This window comes from Oryctolagus cuniculus, chromosome 1 (genome assembly GCF_964237555.1).
Source record: "Oryctolagus cuniculus chromosome 1, mOryCun1.1, whole genome shotgun sequence".
In the NCBI taxonomy this organism is placed as follows: Eukaryota; Metazoa; Chordata; class Mammalia; order Lagomorpha; family Leporidae; genus Oryctolagus; species Oryctolagus cuniculus.
In genome coordinates, this window is record NC_091432.1 from 58,814,519 (window position 1) to 58,836,280 (window position 21,762).

The 21,762-nt window shown below is 44.3% G+C and overlaps 1 protein-coding gene across 31 annotated transcripts in view; it reads right to left on the minus strand.

The window, feature by feature from the left end:
- PPFIBP2 (PPFIA binding protein 2) overlaps positions 1 to 21,762 on the minus strand; it is a 169,320-nt gene that overhangs the window by 28,079 nt on the left and 119,479 nt on the right. For all 31 annotated transcript variants that reach the window (XM_070074030.1, XM_070073995.1, XM_008265596.4 and 28 more), the window contains 7 exons: positions 13,887 to 13,979; positions 8,693 to 8,804; positions 6,171 to 6,232; positions 5,114 to 5,189; positions 3,537 to 3,640; positions 1,662 to 1,729; positions 103 to 160 (listed from right to left, as the gene is read on the minus strand). In XM_070074030.1, the coding sequence (XP_069930131.1) occupies positions 103 to 160; positions 1,662 to 1,729; positions 3,537 to 3,640; positions 5,114 to 5,189; positions 6,171 to 6,232; positions 8,693 to 8,804; positions 13,887 to 13,979 (573 nt within the window). The remainder of the gene's footprint in view (positions 1 to 102; positions 161 to 1,661; positions 1,730 to 3,536; positions 3,641 to 5,113; positions 5,190 to 6,170; positions 6,233 to 8,692; positions 8,805 to 13,886; positions 13,980 to 21,762) is intronic.

Genomic DNA, 21,762 nt, shown 5'->3' on the forward strand with positions numbered 1-21,762 from the left:
ACAAGCCTCACAAAGTAGGGACCAAAATCTTATCTGCATCAACATTGTGCTGGGCCTAAAGAAGTCAGTCAGTCATCCTAACAGATAGATATATGAGCTGACCTTATCCACAGATTCACTTCTCAAGTCTTCTAGGCTACAGGACAGTTTTCTCTGAGCCCTGGAGAAACCCAAAAGAAAATAAAGAAATAGTTACTAGAGAAGGAGGTACATGGGATCATTCACATTGATGACATTTCAAATGCTTAACCAATAGTTTTTCTTAGGTTTAGGGACAAGGTCAGGAAAAACATCACCCTCTCACAACAGCCATTCTGTGTAAGATGAGACCACTCTGACAATGTATTGGTGAGGCCATGTGGACATCACTTAAATATCAATAACATGTCCTTGGCATTGCTCAGAAAGCTAAGTATACTTAATTCTGTTGCATAATGGGTGGTGACTATTAAATAGTTATAAAAAAGACTATCTCTTCAGAGTTTTTTTAAAAAAAAAAAAAAGGAAAAGCAATGATACTGGCTTGTGTGTGTCTAAGAACTATCCAGGGAAAATGGAGCTTAGAATGGAGATGAGCATATAAGTCAACCATAGCTCCAAAGCAGCACTTGCTAGGATCCTCCAACCCTCTGCTCTGGCTCTGCACGCCCACGGGAATTCTGCTTACATGGGCGTCATTTTGCAGAGAAGGATGCCAAATTGGGGGGGGGGGGGTGTGCAGAGAAGGGGCAAGGGTCACCTTGTAACAAGTCTCCTTGGCCATCATAGTTCTCAGTTTATGTGAACTTCTGTTCATAAATCAGTCTCATGGGTCGGGTCAGCGTGAGTCCCTCAGTGTTGACTTCCCCTGAGTGAACTCATAAACCAAATTTCTTATTGTGCAAAACTAATGACTGGCCAGTCACCCTCTGCCATTGCCATTGTTCTCTGAGGAACAACCACTCTCAGGGAAACGGGCTCTACGAGTCAGCACCATTTTGATGAGACTTCTGTCATGCCTGTGGCCATCTTCCCCAGACACCTTGGCTGAGAGAGCCTATTGGTGGTGGTGAAATCTCCATAGCTTCCTGACATAGGTCACAACTTGGAAACACATTTCAAGGAGGTGACATACTAACTGGAAATGGGTTCAGTTAGAGGGAACCAGATAGGTTGCAGTGAAGTGATCCCATAAGCCCGTCCATTAAGTTCAGTGCTTTGTGCAGCATCCCCAAAGCAACTGGACTCACTTCTCTGGGAGGAGACTTGATCCTCCCTAGAAAGCCTGGGTGGTCAAATGTCTAGATTTACTCTGGGAGTGGGAAGGACAGTGCCAAGGGACTGATGGAAAATACAGACACATATCACAGGATGCTCTCAGCTCCAGAGAGCCACTCAGGGGCGGGTTGCGGGGAGGCATGAATGAGTTTGCAAGCCTCCAGTCCTTTGAGGCTCCAACCCCTTTCCCTGGCCAGTTTTTTCTCAGTGACAATGCTCCAGACCTTCATCCTGTGGGAAGGGAAGTACCTGTGCAGCCAGGAGAGAGACCTGGTTGGTGACTATGAAAGGGCAGGCGGGGACAGGGTGCCTGTGCTAATCCTGCGTGGCCAATATCTACTTCAGGAGTCCCCAGAAGGAGCCTAAGAACACAGAGGCTCCAGAGAAATGCCCAGACCTCCTACCTGGTTTCCAGTGATTTCTGTGGAAGCGGAGGAGGCCCCACTGCAGGGGAGCTACATCTTGGAGGTATCTGCACCAGAAACAGAAATGTCACCATGGAGTAAAGTTACTGTTTGGGAAGTATCTATCACCCTTTCCCCTTCTTTGGAAAATTCCTTTGGGGAGCCACATTCTGTCCCAGGGTGGATACATCAATATTGGCACTTGGATCTTTCAAGATGCCAAGGGGTAGGCATATCATTCCAGCTAATTCCGCTTCTTCCTGGGCCCCAAACCTTAGACAAGGTTCATATCCTAGCAATACAGTCCTGAGACCGAGGTTCCTGGGCTTTTGCTGCTCCTGCCCTTTCTAAACATAGTTCTTTTGTTTTTCCTTTTATTCCATGAGTCCCTGAATACCCTCCCCAAAACATTCCCTTTTGGCTTAGGTTACACAGTCAATGTCTATTGTTTGCATTCAGAGAATCCTTACTGATAAAAGTCACTCAACAAACAAGAGCAACATCAACTGCCTGCCAGGCCCTACACTAGGTGTGGAACAAGCACTCCCCACTGCTGGAAGTTAGATAAGCAAACAGGATAAAACAAATAATGCAACATGTCCTTAATGGCACTAACACTTAAACATAATATAGGAATAGAGGGAAGGGGCTTCCTCCCTCTCCTCACTCATGGGAAGGTTGTGGAGGCCATTAGAAGAGAGAAGACTTGAGATGAATTTTGAGAAATGAGAATGGCCTCACCAAGAAGGCAAGAAAGAAAAGCGCAGCCCTAGTGGAGCCAGCATGAACAGCAGTTATTCAAAGCACACAGGGCTATGTCTTCAGTGTTCTGCTGACCACAATGACTGCTTCCTCACAGCCCAGGATCTTGTTAATATACTATAGAAAGAACACTGGCAATATAACATAGTTATTAAAAGCCTGGGCTTTGTGGTCAGATAGCCCTAGGTCCAAGTCCAAGTTCTGCCATCTACTTACTGTATGGTCTTGGGTAAATTATATACCTCTCTGAACCTCACAAGGACCCAAGTGGGGTGTCATTAGGAGAATAAGAGGTGAGCCACATAGAGTGCTCACTGCAGTGACCACACAAAAGTAGTAAGCAACGTTTGGTTCCTGCTATTTTGTAATCGCCAGCAACCTGGGGTACTTGTTCTGATTTGTAATTAGGTCACTGGATGACATATTTGCTCCTCTCTTAATTAAAATGCTTTGAGCTATAGCTAAATTCTTTTTCTGTTTGACCATTCGGCATATTTACAAATCTTTTTACAAGCTGACCATAAGCTGAAGCCCTTCCTCTACCTGAGATCTGGATCTATTAGCTTGTTTGCCTATTGTGAGATTCATACAATAAGAGTCGATTTTACATAAACAAACAAAAGAAAGAAAAGTTCTATGTTGGTTATCAAGACTGCAAGAGGATATGTGTAAAGAAGAGATGTCTCACTTTAGGAGTTAATTATCTCTCTATATGAGCAAGATGCGTGGTTAAGTCAACAAATATGTGTTACATCCTACAGAGGAGGAGGCATTAATGCAAACCATAAAGAAATGGTGGTAAACAAAACAAATGCTACCATTGGTCTAGATTTACATTCCATAGAAAAGAGACAAAAATAAACAACCTGATTCGAAAGGAAAATTACAATGCTTGACCATTCCACCATCTATCATGCTGCTCCAAGCTAGAGTACAGGCCTGAGTCCTGGTCCCTCCCCTCATTTTTCTCCCCAGGGCTTGGAACCACTCCCTTGACTTAATTATTCACTGGTCAAGATGTGTCCCTGACAGATGTCTGACTAGATCTTCCCCTCACCTCAAGACAAGCTCTGACGGCTGCTGAAACCCTACATTATGGATGAAAACAGGTACCTCTTGTTTAAATAATTCTTCAGGGTCTTTATTTGAGGTGTTCCACTTTCTGAAGCTTCCCTCCAGATCTTCTTCATTGATGGAGAGAGTTCTCTCTGAGGGTCCTGGAAGCATTAATGCAGATGAGGTGGATCATTATTGTGTGAAAGATTCAGAAACCATAGTTGTCCAACAAAATCCCAACATTGTTTCTCCTTCATTAAGAAAAACCAAGAAATACACAGAGGGACATCAAGAGTTTGATTCATTAAATGCTTGAGGGCAGCTGAGCAAGGCCTGTTATGAGAGTCATTTCAAGGTCAACACTCACCTATGAAACTAAGGCAAGGCCTCTGGCCACAGGCAATTAGGTCCTAATAGTGACTTGACCCAAGATCCCAAAGGATTAGAGAAAAGAGGGCTGGGATGTGTGTGTGGCAGTGGGCAGAGGTCCTGGGCACAGACTAGTCAACCACAACCCTGCAGAGGCTTGGTTTCTTCCCATGAAGAGGCAAAAGCTCAGCCAGAATCAAAAGTTCCTGAAGAATCCCTAAATAACAAAGCAGCCCTCTTCTGTGAAATAGCTGCTTCTGCAGGATCTGCAATGGGATCCCAGGTCAAAAGCTTGAACACCAAGGTGCACAGCCTGGTGTACATACCATGGTATCACAAGAACACAGATGGTGCCTACATATCGCATTTAGTCGAGGCAGAACATACAAAGCACAACAGCTATCCATGTCTTATGACATCCTGTGGGAACCCAGATACACAGAGACTCAAGCAGGGGTCCCAGAATGTCATCTGAGCTGCTGAAGATTTAGATTTTCTAGGAGGGGCCAGCGCCGTGCTATAGAGGGTTAAGCCGACATCCCACATGGATGCCAGTGTGAATCCTGACTGCTTCACTTCCAATCCAGCTCCCGGCTAATGGCCTGGGAAAGCAGTGGAAGATCACGTAAGTGCTTAGGCCCCTACAGCCATGTGGGAGACCCTGAAGAAGCTCCTGGCTCCTGGCTCCGGTCTGGCCCAGCCTTGGCTGTTGGTGAACCAGCAGAAGGCAGGCTTCTCTTTCTTTGCCTCTGCCATTCTTACTCTCTAACTCCACTTTTCAGTAAATAAATAAATCTTTTTTTAAGATAATTGAAATTCTAAAAAAAAAAAAAAAAAAAGGTTCTCTGAGAGGAGAACAAACTCTATCCCCCCACTGAGAGTTCTGAGTAGATTTTTGATCTGAGTAGATTTTTGATTTTACTTGCTGTCTGTAAGGGATATCCTGGAAGTTACAATAGAGACTCCCCCTCCCCCAAGGGGATGAAATTGTGACCACCACAAGGGGATGAAATTGAAAGTTCTATTTTCAGGGTGATACAGATAGTCCCTGGAAGTTCTGAGCTCACTACCACTTGACAAAACTTCTGGAAATCAACAGTGGCCAATTTCCCACCATCCATGGATAGTGCAAACAATCTCGAGTAGGGGATCTTCTGCCAATGGAGGTAAAGAACTTTCTCACAGGACTGCCCTTAGATTTAACACAGTAACACAGTAGATAGACTATGTTTGGGAGAGAATGGTAGGACTGCCTTTTGTCTTACCTTGAGTTGCCATCACAATCTCCTTCACCCTCCGGTACTGGTTTAACAGCCCAGTGAGCTCTTCTATCCGACGGTCCTATCATGGTGTGAGGGCAGATTTAAACACACTAACTTAGATGCTGGAGCCCAGGCTATGCTCAGCAGATACCCCATGTGGATCTAAAGAGTACCTCAGAGAATGTCCAGGACCACCCAATGAACTGAAGTCCCAGTGGATTGCCTCAGAGGCAGCTGTCGGCACTCATGATTAACTGAAGATTATGAGTCAACAGTCACTGTTTAAGATGTGCTTGGTGGGGCTTAACATTCCCAGAAGCATGAAACTCACTGTCTCCTTACCTTTCTGAAACAGTCATTGAAATTAGCCTCCTAGTCCTGGGTTACCCTCTGAACTTCCCCCCAACCAAACACACACAAAGACTACAATAAGGTTGTCTTCTTTATCTTAATACACCCACCTATTCCTCAGGAGTCTGAGAGACCTTATACAACAAAGGAAATTCCCAGAGGAAATTCTTTCTTTCAAAGCAGAGACCTTCTTCATTTATAAAATACAGGATTATGATCCTTAGAGATGATGTTTACGTCAGATAGGAGCTCTATATTTAGAGATGAATATTTTATGATTATGAAGGAATTCGATGGGAAGAATACAATGTGGTAGGGTACTGCACGCTTCCAAGTGTCTCTATGATGGTTCTACACCAGATTATATATATTGGAGGTTGGTGGCCTATTCCTGAGTTTTGCTAGTAGTCTCAACAGGAGCTATGATACTGGCAATAACCACAGGAGTAACTTTTCCCCAGACTAGCAGGAATAGGCAGGGATCTAATCTGTTTTTGGAAGATTCCATTTAGGCAAAGTTCCCAGGCAGCAAAGTCACAAACAGGTGGGTGAGGCCAAGTCCCCAGGATGTAGAAACCATTCTCCTGATCCTTGAATCAATGGTTTGATGGGCATGGCACTATTCAGAGTACTGGAGACCAGTGGGGACTATACAGAGCCAAAGCTGTCAGCACAGGGAAAGGACAAAGCTGCTCAATGACCATCTTACCTTATCTTCATTGGCAACAAGCAAAGTTTCCATCCCCATTTTCAGGCGTTGAATTTCTTGGTCTATAAAAATTGAAGTATAGAAAGAACCACTGACATAAACACAATCCATTGACCACACATGCTAAAACATTACTTAAATTCAAACTTGAAAATCTTCCATCTGAATATGGGCTTCATTATTTCTCTAAAGTGCTTAAAATACTATCTGGCATAGGGTCAGTCTCATTACATGCTTTTTCGGACTATTAAATGAAAGAACCTAATATTCTACCTACTGTTCATAGACATTTAACAGCAAAATCAAAATGCCATTTACTCAAGTTGACACAGAAGAACTCAAAAATCATTCACAACCAACATCTCCCAAGAACACAGATAATATAATGTCTAATATAGAAGAAGCAGTTCTTAGCCTTTATAACTTGAGTAGCCACATACCCGGACTGATTTTGGAGAAAATCATATAGGCCAACAGAATTATAAGCAGAAAATTTCAAATAAAAAAGAAAATTCTACAACTGAATAAAGACTGGGAAAAATTATTTAAAATAGTTTGGCAGTTGGCTTAATATAGGCAGTTTGTATAGTCAGAATTGACTAACCAATGTTTAGATGTGTCAATAAATATGTTAAAACAAATACTATGGTTAAGGGAAAATAATTTTATCATAAACTCACAGAACTTCCCTGTGGTCTGAAGAATCTGTCAGTCTGTGGTGAAAAACTCATTTGTTTTCTCTCACTTTGGACCCGACAGGGGCTCACTGACTTCTTCCCAGACTGGTCCAGAGAACCATGTCAAAGGCCAATGCCTAAATGAGCAAGAGGTCATCTGCCATATACTTAGAGTCTAGAAATTGGCATACAGCTTTTTTCAAAGAAGGACCTACACTTACCCTTAAAATGAGTATTGCAAAAGGAATATGGTTGTCTATGCGAGTGTAAGCAAAGTACAGAGACAAGGAACTAAAGTATAGGCACCAGTTTTCTTTTGGAATGTTTGTTACATCAAACAAGGAAAACAAGAGATCTATGGACTTTGTGTACATAGTTGTAAGCAGTCTTTTTCAGAGTGAAATGGAGAGTACTTGCTCATTATCTTAGGTTTCTGGCAGCTGATATCAACTCTGTAGTCCAGTTTATGGGGGGCAGAGTGATAAGCTCCAGGTAGATGGACAAATCTCAATTAATTGGTCAGAACCCAACCTAAGCAGCAAATGACCAAAGGACCAATTCCAGGAGGTACCCAATGATGGAGTACGGTAGAGCCCAGATGGCTTGGAATGTCAGGGAGCATGGAGTAGACTGAGAAGGCTGCCTGACCTAAAAGTCACATCACGGGGAGCTCTCTGTCCAGATCTGGCATTTCAGATGGTGCAGGATATCTCTGTGGGACTCAACCTCCACAGTTAGGTAGGTGACACACCCAGTGGTTTGGGAAGACACTAAGAAAGGCTGGGAGAGGGATGAGCATGGTGTTCACTAATTTCCCTCTCTAGCCTAAGCAATCGTTGTATGGCTCCCACACCCCAGGTAGGGATCCAAGCTTAGCAGCACTAAGGCCAAGAAGAGACTGTGTTGTGGCACCAATTCATGGGACTATATGATCCGCTCCAGCATTGCTTTGTAGTCTCTTGGAAAGAGAAAAAGTTGAAAGATGTATGAAATTTCTGTACACACAGCAAATAACCATAAATATAAAACATTTGCTAGTCAGCAAGACTTGGACACCTCAGAGGCCAATCATCATCCTTTCACTTATCCAATAAGTATTTCTTAGGTGCCTATCATTGGTTAAATATTGTGCTGGACTCTGCAGATATGAGAGACACTCCCTGCCTCAGAGTGGTAATGACAGTCTATACTGTAAGATCTCCCAAAACAGAGTACTGAAAAGTTAAATTAAGTGCTATGAAGAGAAAAAAAAAAAAATAGGAGGATGCTGACATAAGAGAACAGGACAAGGGGCACCTTCTGGAAGTAGAATGGCCAAAAAGGGTCTCTCTGAGAGATAACATTTGAGTTGAGATCGAAAACATGAAAAAGAACTGATTTGTTTTTGCAACCTCAGGGCCTTGTTTAAGTATCAGGCAGGTATCCATGAAATGACTGAACTGCTAAAGCCCGTCCTTTGGTGATAACATGGAAGCAAGGGTTTTCAATTAAATGAAAGTTGTGTATTTCCTCCATTCTCAGTAAAAGCTCCAGAGATGGTTGCACAATTAACAGAGCTCCAGGGAACACTGTGCACTTAAGAAAAGTCTTAGTAGTTGTCTCTTGGGTAAGGGAGGGGGTCCGTAGCCATGACTCTACAATAGAGCTATGTTTTGTAAGCTCACATACATAAGCATGCACACATACACACGTATCCATTAATTCACAGTGCCTGCACACATACATACATGGACATATGTAAAAGCATACCTACTCACACAACCGTACACACACTCATTAATAGACACACATGCCCACTTTTAAGAGAGGGTCCAGGACAACTGCATTGTCAGTCAAGCCAGTCACCTCTCTCTGCGTGTTCACCATGGAGAGCTGCAGTCCGGGAGAGCTGGCTGTGCAGACGCTCAATTTCTGCATCTTTCAGGGCCACCTGCTCTTGCAGCTGGGCTACCTCGGCCTGGAAGAGCAAGAGGATCCCTATCAGGTCAGAAGGGGTGGCCAACCATGATGAAGTGGCTTGCGTCAGAACCCAAGACTATTTATCTACATACCCCAGGACACATCAAAGATTGAGAGCAGAGGGGGAGAGTCAGAGGGGCACACTGCCCCTCCCCAAAGGGTGGAACTCTGCTGAGTGAATTATCCTTCTCAGTTCTTCTGGCCCTGTCTACGGATCTAGCCATCAATCTGAACCTTCCAGTGCAACCTGCTACTTGACCAGACTTTTTTCTGCCCTGCCTTGTAAGACTCAGATATCAGTGAGACCAGAGGGCTGAGGCTGAATGCCTTAGGAGTGCTGTCCTTAGTGTAGAGGTTCTTTCTAAATATGGTTTTCTTTCTCCAAAACAGCCACACAATGGCATTTAGATACACTGCTCTAACAAGTGCATGCAGCTTTCATCTTTCCACCCCACACAGGAAATGCAACAGAAATCAAATCGCTCCTGGTGGTGGAGTTCTCCCTCCCTCAATGCTCCCCCACCTTTTGTGCAGTCACTGCTTCTGCATCCTCACCCATATATAAGTACACACAAGAATTCAAGTGTGCTTAGCATATATACTTTCCCAAAACAAGTATGCACGTGTAGCACACAAGGGTGCACACATCTTCCTCTATGCATCCATGCACACGGGGAGCTGCATTACATGATGTTCACGTCTCCATTAAACAGAGCAGATTAAGTTTCACACACAACAGTAGGTTTGGTTGTGCATGCTTTCCCATACTCATTAAAGATCAGGACTGTGTAGAGAGGCACTTTGACTTTGGCATCAAGCAAACCTAGATTCTCTAATTTTCTAGTTAGGTAACTGTGGACAAGTAAGATAACCTTTCTGAGTCACAGCTCGTTTGTAAAACAGGGGAAAAGAACAGCTACTTCCTGAGACTGCAGTGAGGATTAATACAATAGTAATGAGCAAGTTAGTCTAATACAATCTGTCTATCAAGTGCTCAATAAATGCTATTACTATTGTTCTCAAAGCCAATGGAATACAATACAAAGGATCCTACTCTGGCCATATCTCCCTGTGTGCTAACAAACCAGTTGTCAAGGGTTTTATATGGACTGTCCTTTCCCACAGAGGCCCATGTTAAATGCTGAATAACTTCAAAGTACCAAATGAGCACTGGTCCTGTCGGTGGTTCCTTCTGCACAAGGGGCGTTGTGTTTGGTTTAGCACCTCTGCCTCAGCCTCTGTGCTCTTTCTTAGATCAATCCTCACAAGAAAGTACGGAGGGAAGCAACAGCCCTTCAAGCCACTGGGAAGAATACAGAATTTGTGCAACATTCAGTGTCAAAGTGAAAGAACTACTCAGTGACCAGGCCAGGATGTAAGTCAGGCCGGCCTGCCTGCCCAGCAAGGGCTCCACCAACCCCAGATGTAATGGGACAGATGAGGGCCACTCTTATAAGGCTTGGGGTCCCTGAGGCCACTGTCTCTAATCTTCCCCCAAATGGGACAGAGACAGCAAATAAAGGAAAAAAGAGCTGAGGGGTATATTTGCTTACTCCCCTATTCACTGTAGAGCCTTGCCCCACCCTGCTCTTTCTATTTTATTTTATTTTTTAAAGATTTATTTATTTACTTGAAAGTCAGAGTTACACAGAGAGAGGCAGAGAGGCAGAGAGGCAGAGAGAGAGAGAGAGAGAGAGAGAGAGAGATATTTCTATCTACTGGTTTACTCCCCAGTTGGCCGTAATAGCCGGATCTGCACTGATTTGAAGCCAGGAGCCAGGAGCTTCCTCTGGGTCTCCCACTTGGGTGCAGGGGCCCAAGGGCCTGGGCCATCTTCTACTGCTTTCCCAGGCCACAGCAAAGAGCTGGATAGGAAGTAGAGCAGCCGGGACTCAAACTGGCGCTACACCATGGCGCCGGCCCCTGACCTGGTCTTTACAGAGGCAGACAGCCAGGTCTCTCTGTGCTAAACTGCTTGCTAAGAAATGCAGCCTTGGAGTAGTCTTTCATAGCTCACTCAGGGCCTTGGGGCCCACAGGTTTACAATTAACAGTGACAGTGGCTTCTGAAAACCCTAGCCTAGAGGCTCTCAATCCAAACACCTATTTCCATGAGAGACTCTTTTTGGAAGATATTACCTTAACCTTCCTTGTGTCTCTCTATGCCTGTTTCTCCCTTTCTTTGCAGGCTGGATGGATGCTGGTCTCTGTTAGGAATCTACACGACTGATGCTTGCTGCAGGTCCCAAGGTAAGACTTTAGTAAGTGGGCCTGTTGAGGCAGCCTAGCACCTGGTACTAGGAGGCTGCTTCTGAGCCCTGCCTCCCGATGGAGTTACCTTTGTATGTACTGTGGATCTACAGACTAAGTGACTGGACCCAACTTCCCTTGTACCGATGCCCACAGAATAGGCCAGAAACTACCAGATGTTCTGTTAGAGGTTAGCTGCCCCCACTGCTAGGATGGCCAACAAAAGCCCAGAAGCTCTCATCTGAACATGAGGACAAAGTAGTGCTGCTGCCATCAATGCCACAGCCACTGAGGCTAGAGCTGTGTGGCAAGAGGCTCGAGACAGCCACACAGACTGGCAGGCAGGCAGGTACAGATGCGTGCTCTGGGTCCCCACCAGTGCTGGGCCTCATTAAACTCATGGACCGGGGCCGGCACCGTGGCATCCCATGTGGGTGCTGGGTTCTAGTCCCAGTTGTTCCTCTTCCAGTCTAGCTCTCTGTTGTGGCCTGGGAAGGCAAGGCAGTGGAGGATGGCCCAAGTGCTTGGGCCCTGTACCCGCGTGGGAGACCAGGAGGAAGCACCTGGCTCCTGGCTTCAGATCAGTGTAGCTCCAGCCACAGCGACCATTTGGGGGGTGAACCAACAGAAGGAAGACCTTTCTCTGTCTCTCTCTCTCACTGTCTAACTCTACCTGTCCAAAAAAAAAAAAAAAAAAACAACTCATGGACCATGGCCTATAGACACTGTACTGGAAGATGATTCACCTTTAGGGACTGAGAAGCCTTCAGCAAAAACTGAAGAACTTTCAGAAACAGTGTAGGTTTTTACTGCAGTAAATCAGAATGATACAGAAAAGAGGATGAGAACAGGGGAGCAGCATAGACTGGATCTGAACCTCGCCTTGACCACTCTGAGCCTGTTTCCCTACAGGTAAAAATGAAAATAATAAAGTATACTTACTGAGATATTTTATGGATTAAATGATAAAATACATGCAAAGGACTTGGTGTATCCTGGCATGTAGGAAGTGCTTCACACCTGGTAATTATTAAATAACACTTATCTTTTCAAATTTCTACATGCTAAGGCAAAGAGTTTATGTAACTTAAAAAGAAAAGAGTTATTTGGTCTTCTAACAGAGGTATGTACACTTCAAAGGTTTCACCAAGACAGGACTTGGTTGACTGAAGCACCATAATGGAAGAAAGTTCAGAGCCAATGAGCAAAGCAATGCATCCAGAATTAGTGAGTGTGAAGTATAGCACACACAAGAGTGTTTCAAAAGGTTCTAGGAAAACTGGAATTAAAGATAAATTTGTTTGTACAGAAAAACTGAGATCATATATAGACAAGGTCTTCAAAAATTTCATGGAAAATGTATATTATGATAAAAACTGCATGAAATTCAAATATTTTATACTAAAATAAGCATTTTTACATATATACATATTTTATGTCTATATACATAAACATTTTAATTCAATTTTCTACAAATCTTTTGGATTATCTTCATACAAGGCTATATTCAGACAAAAATAGAAGATAGATGGAGCTGGTTGGTACTATCTAGCTATCAGTTCTCGAGAAAGTTTGTATCTCAGTTTTATCATCTGTAAAATGGTTAAGCAAATTATTTTACATTTATTTTCTGGAATTTTAAGTGCATATTAACATCATGTTTAGCATTTTAATAAAATGGAAATCAAAAAAACTTAAATGAAAAAAGCATGGTGTAAAACTGCATATAACTGGTCAATACCAGAAATTAAGAAAGAAATTAGGAGACAGAAAGACCACAAAGACAGAGAAAAATACATGGGAGGAAAAAGTAATAATGACCGCTCTTAGGTGATTTATTCCTTTAATTTTTCTTTTATGGTCTGAAATTTTTCTACTATGAGTATTAGGCTGTGAGAGCTTCGTCTCTCAACTCCACCCAACCAAAGAATTTATTCTTTGTGTCCTTTAAACAGAAAGCTTCCCAGGTGAATTTGAATGGGGAAAAAATGATTTAAATCATTTTTAGGAATACATCAATTTCTAAAATCAAGTATGCCTATCTTTGGAAAAACTAGTTATAAAAGGGACTGCTACACCTAGCAAGATGAACCCAACATAATGCTGAAATTCATCTGTCCAGGACTCATCACCTCTGCACTCCCCAGCTCACTGCCTAACAGTGTGCCTACCGGCTCATTCGCTTGATCACTCAGCCCCCCCGGTCCACCTTCAGTCAGGAGCTGTGGGACTCGGCAAGGGGAAGGAGACTCAGTTACTGCACTTTAGCAGCTCAGAATCTCACAGGCTTTCCCCAGGAGGAGTGTTCGTGGATCAAGCCTTGGTGCTGCATTGTCTGAGCACCACTGCATGTCCACACAGTAGGACTGGCTTGCACTCTTCCTCCCTTCCTCCCTTCCTTTCGAAGATTTGTTTATTTGAAAGACAGAGCTGCAAAGGGAAGGAGAGACACAGAGAGAAAGAGATCTTCCATCTGCTGGTTTGCTCCCCAAATGGAAATAACCAGGACTGGGCCAAGCCAAAGCCACGAGCCTGGAACTCCATCTGGATCTCCCACATGGGTGTCAAGGGCCCAAGAAGTTGGGCCATTTTCTGTTGCTTTGCCGGGTGTGTTTGTGGGGCACTGGATTGGAAGCAGAGTGACCAGGACTTGAAAAAGCACTGTGATATGGGATGTTGGCGTCATAGACAGCAGCTTGACCCACTGCACCACACTACCAGCCTAGTTTGTGTTTTTCAAATTTAGGCTCCTGGAAACTCTGAGTCTGACCTTAGACCCTCCCCCACAGGGCCTCTGTGCTGTCCCCATGAACATCAGCCCCGCCCTTTACCTTAGTGGCCTTCAGCTTCCACTCATACTGATTCCGTTCATTCTCCAACTCTTCCACTTTGATTTTGAGGTGTCTGAGCTCTTGCAGTAACTCCTAGAAGGATCAGGGAGACAAAATCCTTATGGTTAAAGGCATGTGCTAGGTCTACAAGCCTGGTGAGCTCATGCACACGGGATGCCGGGGCAGCAGCCATGTCAAGCTCTACACTTCAGCCTTAATCTTGAAATCTGGTCTGTGTTTCAGAAGCACTGACAAACGTTAGGGAGTTCCAGACATAAGAGAAAATGCTTCTTTAAAAAAAAAAAAAAAAAAACTATTCTGCCTGCCCCTTCCTCTGACATCCGTGTATGTCTACATCATGCACAGGTGTGCTGGGGGCCAGAGAGGTAAGGATTGGAAATGGAAAGACAAGAAGTCGTAATGAAAGGAAGCAGCTTCTTCTCCCGTGATGCGGACGGAGTCCTCTCTCTGTGCTAGGGGTAGAGGAACTTGGAGGAGGAGGTACATGATTGTAAAAGGCTTCCCAGAGGAAATCACAGCCAGAAGCACAGAAATGAATCAGTAAGAGAACAAATGCTAGGTGCCATAGGTGGACATCAAAATAGGTGTTCCAGTTCAGAGGAGCAGGTTGATAAAAGAGGGAAGGCGAGGGCACACAGGGAGGGTAAGAGTAGGAGACAGCACAGGAGAGGACTGGAGGATGAGGTCAGCACAAAGTGGAAGATGGGGTGGGGAGGCTACGCTGGGGGCTCTGTGCAAAGGCTTTTATATGAGAATATGGATTCTGATGCTGTTCACTGGACAACAGGGAGCCAGGGAAGGTTGCTGAGTGGGGGAAGTGTTACTAAAACAATGTGAGCATGTCCGTGCTGCTAGTAAATGGAGGAACCGGAATTCAAGTCCGTATCATCTGACTCCCGAGCCCCTGCTTTTTAAACTCCCCTTTCAATAAAGAAGATGCCACCAAGTACAGTGGCCGTGAATCAGGATTCCCTTAACTAATAACTGCTTCTCCTGACCAGTTCCTATCAGAATTGGCCTGGGGTAATTATTTCCACAGGCTTTCTGAACTCCAAACTCACACTGTTGACTTCCTGTTCAACATCTCTACATGGATGTCACCCAGCCATCTCTGGAATGTCAGGTCCCAAGTGGGACTCTCAATTCCCAAATCACCCGTTTCACTAACTGGCATATTTAAGTCGTCTAATCGCCTGGGCCAGAAACCTGAGATGCATCTGTGGCCTCTCTCCCTCTTCCCCTACATATAATTCAACCCCAAGCTTTATCAATTGGTATCTCCAAGAATATAACCCAAATGTCTCATTTCCTTCTCATTCTACCACCACTATTCTGCTCTAACAATGAGTGTCGGTAGCCTAGGCAATCCCTTCATTGGTTGCTCCTCTGCCCTGCCCCCTTCAAATCCATTGACTCTTAGGACACCAGGGGAACAATATGATTTAAAAAAATATCTGATTCTGGCATGCTAAACTTCAACCCATGACCATTACTGCCTGGCCTGTTCCAGGTCCCTGTTTGCTTCTTTATCATCCTTTCTTGCCAGTTACATTTCAGACAGACTGCAAAGTTTTCAGTTCTCGTTCCAATTTGCATCTTCCATCTAGAACTATCCACCAGGCTACCTCCTGTCTATCCTTCAGGTCTCCCTGAGCAAAACTACCCGACCTCCACATTATATCAAGTCCCTCTGCAAGGCCTTCGTTTTTGTAATCTGTGTATCTTGTACCTAACTTGCACTCAAACCTTTATGTATAGGATTACTTATGGTTAATTCTCCTCCTCTTTCTGTAAGCTCCTCCGATCATCAGCAGTGCCTGACACAGCAGGTATGTGTCATACATCAATGAATGATCACCCAAAACTCAAGTCATTATTTATCTTGCCTGGGACTCTGAATTCTGAACCAACACACCATGAAGTGACAGTGCTTACACCTGAATGTGGTGATAAATTATTAATATTGCCTTAGAGTTGAGGTGAGCATCTCTAATGCCTGTTTGTTAAAAAAATTTTTTCTAAGTTAAGGTTAATATACATCCATGATCTGTGTCACTGGACTTCAAGGCCTTGGTCACCTATTTTGGCTATCAGCTGATTAAGGATCATTTTCTAGGAACTTAGGTAGCCTGAGGGGCTCCAACACCTAGAAGTTAGCGGCTCCTCTGTCCATGCTTGTATCCTTACTCAGTCCTGAGACTGAACGTGGCCTATTGATGGCAGAGTTGTAAGTGTATGGGATACCATTGCCTGAAGACTGTCATTGTGGGGACACACAGATTATGCCCTCCCAGTTCTTATGCCTTGTCTGGTGCATGGCTCAGCGGTTGTGAAATCACCCTCATCTGATAACATGGGGGAATTTTTCCTTGAAATTCAGATGATGACTTAACTGTTCACATCAAACGTAAACTTTTGTTCTATTTTTCTCACAGGGCATAAATCTCTTTAAACATGAACTTGAAAGGACTCTTTTTCATGATCCTTTTTTGTGGCACATAATTTTATTTGATTAGTACATATTCTTGTGAAATGTTATGTCAGTTTTTTTTTGGCAATTCAATTTGTATTTTTAACATTTATTTATTTATATAAAGGGAACTGATTTCAGGCATTTTATATCATGATGCTTTCTTATGTAAAATAAAGGATCATGTGAAAATGAAAGTGCATTTAATCTAACCATCCAGGAGAAAAAAAATCTCATACTGGGGTTTCTTTTGCATAAATGCCCTATCAGTCTTAGCATCTAACACACCTCATCCCCAGTCCTGAGGGAGATGAGTGCTGCAACCTGAACAGGGGTTGGCTTCACCTGGTCAGACCCTGGTCAGTAAGCATCCAGAGCTCACCTCCCATCCCAAGAGGAATGAGTGAGTCCCAGCTCTGCCTGTAGGTAACAACAGATCCATGCTAAACCACAGCACTCGGTTCAGGTTAGTAGGAACCCCAGCCCCTCCATCAGGGAAATGCCCCACACACGCATGCTCTGATATACTTAAGTGTGGTTCCTACAGGTGACCCCTCCCAAGGGGCACAGTCCTGGCTGCATGGCTGGGGCTCGGCTGCACTGTCACCAGCCGCTGCCTCCTCAGGGTTGTCCCTACTGAGTAACAGGCGCTCTTGAATCTGCCTGTGGATGTCCAGCTGCAGCCTACACATCTGCTCCTGCAGCTCACTGATCACATTCAGAACCGACTGTAGGAAGGAAAAGAGAGGAGAGAAAAGCACTGAAGCTCAGTCAATTTTCAGACACACCAAGCTTAAGAGAAAGCACAGAAGGAAGGAAGGAAGCGTGCAGAGGCTGGGCAGCTGGTGCCTGGCGGCCCATAACAGTCACCTCCCGTGGCCAGCCACTTTCTTCACAGGATCCAAAAGCATGGCATTCTCCCTGAGGCTGCCCCATCCATGGCCTGCCCTACAGCCTGAACATACAACAGATCCCTTGTGCCATACTCGATGGCCAGCCTTCCAGGTTGACATCAGAGGCACAGGGAGTAGAAGAAACTATCTAAGCAGAAACAATAGCAGATACGGGTGCACAACATGCACATACTGACATATCTCCTCCACACACGTCTATACATACATGCTACCTCCTCCACTCATACATCAATGAATGATGTATGAGGTGACACATATGGCATACACCACATTTGTACATAACACATCCCCAACTCTAAAATCATTCAGTAACAACATGCCTATTTTAGCATTCATCCTGTGTTTTTCCATCGTGTCCAAAAGACTACACTAAGCAGTGTTACTGGACCACCTCCCTGAAGTATGAATTTACCAGGTCTACTGCTATACAATGTGGATTTCCATTCCTGGCCAAATCAAGGAGGTCAGTCAGAGGCAACTCACTGGTGGTGGGCATGGATTCCTACTTTGTCCATTACGTTCGGGCAAACCACCATAGAGTTAACCTCAAACTTAACAGACTTACATTCTATAGAACTAACTTGTTCTGTCATTTTGAAGATAAGGAAAAGATGGCTCATTTCCAGTTTTTAGCAACTCATTTGGTTTTCCTGATTCCTTAAAATTTAATTACAGCAAGCATTCTAGGGACTGTTGTTGTAAAGTCTTTGCACCAGTCACAGGCATCAGTGGAATCAAGTCTATTCTTTTTTTAATCTTCTTATTAAGAGCTTTAAAAATGGCTTTATGGGGGCCAGTAGCGTGGTGCAGTAGGTTAAGCCCCCGCCAGTGGTGTCGGCATCCAATATGGGCACCAGTTCAAGTCCTGGCTACTAAACTTCCAATCCAACTCTCTGCTAATGGCCCAAGTTATTGGGCCCCTGCACCTGTGTGGGAGACCTGGAAGAAGCTCCTGGCTCCTGGCTTCAGATTGGCACAGCTCCAGCTGTTGTGGCCATTTGGGGAGTGAACCAGCAAATTGAAGACCTCTTTCTCTGTCTTTAACTCTGCCTCCCAAATAAATAAATAAATCTTTTTTTTTTTTTAAATGGCTTTCTGTTGTACCTAGCATCATACTCTTGTTTGGGGTTTGCCCTTCCTGATACTGGCCATGCAGGTGCATTTTCATGTGTCCTTATTACACATCCTTTCTATCCTGTCAACAAGCTCCTTTGAAAATTAGTTTTTCTCAAGGTACTTCTAAGCTTTTCCTTTTTACTAGTACTATTTGTGAGATGTCACAGTCAGAATTTATCATTTTAAAGCAGTTCAATATTCTTGAATTTACTGTACCAACATTATGATTTACAAAACCTACAGCATGTGTCCGTCTATGCCTAGTTTTCACTTTGTTTAATTTCATGAGCCTTCAAATACATTGACAACTTTGTTTCAACATACCTATCATTTTATTTCATGAGCTACTTTCTCCCTTTGCTTCAATATTTTTTTTAAAGATTTAAAGATTTATGTCTTTATTTTAAAGGCAGATGTAGAGAGAGGGAGAGAGAGAGAAGGCTCTTCCATTCATTGGTTCACTCCCTAAATGGACACAATGGCCAGGTCTGAGCCAGATCGAAGCTAGGAACCTGGAACTCCATCCAGGTCTCCCCCATGAGTCGTAGGAGCCCAAGTACTAGGGCCATCTTTCGTTGTATTCTCAGGCACATTAGCAGGGAAATGGATCAGAAGTGAAGCAGTCAGGATTCAAACCAGCAGCCTATTATTTGCCAGTGTCACATGTGACAGCTTAACCCACTGTGCCATAATACCAGCTCCTGCTTCAATATTGGAGTTAAAATAGCAGTTTTCCCAAATTTGTTTTCTGCCTTCTGAGTAAACAAGAAGCAAGTGATTGGGGCCGGTGCTGTGGTGAAGTGGGTAAAGCTGCGGTCTTCAGTGCTGGCATCCCATATGGGCGCCAGTTTGAGTCCCGGCTGCTCCACTTCTGATCCAGCTCTCTGCTGTTGCCTGGGAAAGCAGTAGAAGATGGTCCAAATCCTTGTGCTCCTGCACCCACGTGGGAGACCCGGAAGAAGCTCCTGGCTTCTGCCTTTGGATCAGCACAGCACTGGCCATTGTGGCCAATTGGGGAGAGAACCAGTGGATGGAAGATCTCTCTCTCTCTCTGCCTCTCCATCTCTCTCTATTTAACTCTGACTTTCAAATAAATAAATAAATAAATAAATAAATAAATCTTAAAAAAAAAAAAAAAGCAAGTGAGAAAAACAAACTTTCACATTTGTCAGTCTTTATCTGCAGATTTTAGGGTCCATCCAAGTAGTTGCTGCTTCTCCCCTTCCATTACCACCCCTGGTCTTCATCAGTCTGGGATCTCTATCAGATATGCATCCAGTTTCCTCGTCTGTTCAGTGCAACTACATGGTGCAACTCCTAAACTCCTGGGCCACTTTTCCTTAATTCTCCATAAACAACATAACTGCTGTTTCCCAGCACGAGTCAGGCTTGGTATTTCACCTGACTGTGTAATTCTGATCTCCAGGGCTAACCACTTCTGGTAAGGTAGGCCCCTTTGTAGCTCCATTCCATTTTTGGGTCCGACATCATGAAGTCCATGGGATATATATTTGAGGTTATAATTGTTGCTCTGTGTTGTAATCTCACCTTACTTTGTTTAATAGTGCTCCTTTGTCAATCATTAAGGATTTTTCTCTATGTGTAACTCTTAGGCACCTCCCATCATCTTTTTATTTATTTTTTTATTTTATTTTATTTTTTTTATTTTTGACAGGCAGAGTGGAGAGAGAGAGAGAGAGAGAGAGAGAAAGAGAGAAAGAGAGAAAGAGAGAAAGAGAGAAAGAGAGAAAGAGAAAGGTCTTGCTTTTCCATTGGTTCACCCTCCAATGGCCACCACGGCCGGCGCGCTGCGGCCGACATATTGCGCCGATCCGAAGGCAGGAGCCAGGTGCTTCTCCTGGTCTCCCATGGGGTGCAGGGCCCAAGGACTTGGGCTATCCTCCCTGCACTCCCGGGCCACAGCAGAGAGCTGGCCTGGAAGAGGGGCAACTGGGACAGAATTCAGCGCCCCAACCGGGACCAGAACCTGGTGTGCCAGCGCCGCCAGTGGAGGATTAGCCTAGTGAGCTGTGGCGCTGGCCTATTTTTTATTTTTTTGACAGGCAAAGTGGACAGTGAGAGAGAGAGAGACAGAGAGAAAGGTCTTCCTTTACCGTTGGTTCACCCTCCAATGGCTGCTGCTGCTGGCGCGCTGCGGCTGGCATGCTGTGGCCGGCACACCTCGCTGATCCGAAGCCAGGAGCCAGGTGCTTCTCCTGGTCTCCCATGGGGTGCAGGGCCCAAGCACCTAGGCCATCCTCCACTGCACTCCCGGGCCACAGCAGAGAGCTGGCCTGGAAGAGGGGCAACCGGGACAGAATCCGGCGCCCCAACCAGGACTAGAACCCGGTGTGCCGGCGCCGCAGGCGGAGGATTAGCCTATTGAGCCGCGGCGCCGACCACCTCCCATCATCTTAAGTGGTTTTTACCCTTTCCTATTTCATACACTTGCTCATAATTTTACACAGTTCTTTCACTACAGCATCATTTTTTAATTTTTTAATTTGTTCATTTGAGAGAGCAACACTGGTAGACAGAGAAAGAAATAGACAGAGAGAACAAGAGCAAGTGTTCCCATCCACTGATTCACTCTAGAAATGGCCACAATGTTGAAGTTGGAATTGCAATCAGGTCTCCCATGTGTCTGGCAGTAACCCAACCATTTGAGTCATCACTGCTGTCTTTTACAGTCAATATTAGCAACAAGATGGAATTGGGAGCCGGAGGCGTGGATTAAACCCAGGTACTCTGATATAGGACGTGAGCATCCAAACCAGGAGCTTAACTGCTACCAAACACATACTCTGAACATTATTTGTAGTACTAAAAACTTGGAAACAACCTAAGCAGCCACTGAAGGAAAACAAGTCAAGTTAATTAGGGCACAGTCAGAGTAGAGTATTATGCAGACATAAAAGAATGAAGGGGTTTCTTTTTTACTGTTCTTGGTATGAAAAGAACTCCAAGACCACTGCTAACTTTAGAAAGAAAGGTCTAGAATAGTGTGTACTTGCACAAAAATAAGGGGAAGAATGTGGGTGTGTCTCACACACACACACACACACACACAGAATATATATCCACATGTGTTTGCTTGTCTATTCCTAAAATAACTCTGGGGGGATACAAGCATATTGATAGCACTGGTCCCTGACTGTTGACCAGAGAACAGATGTAGAAGGAGATTTTTGCTATGTATACTTTTGAATTCTTCATTTAAAAAAAAGTTCATTTATTTATTATTTTCATTTGCTTAAAAAGCAGAGTAACAGAGAAAAAGAGACAGAGATAGACAGAGAAGATATCTCCCATCCACTGGTTCACATCCCGAATGCCCACAACAGCCAGGATGGGC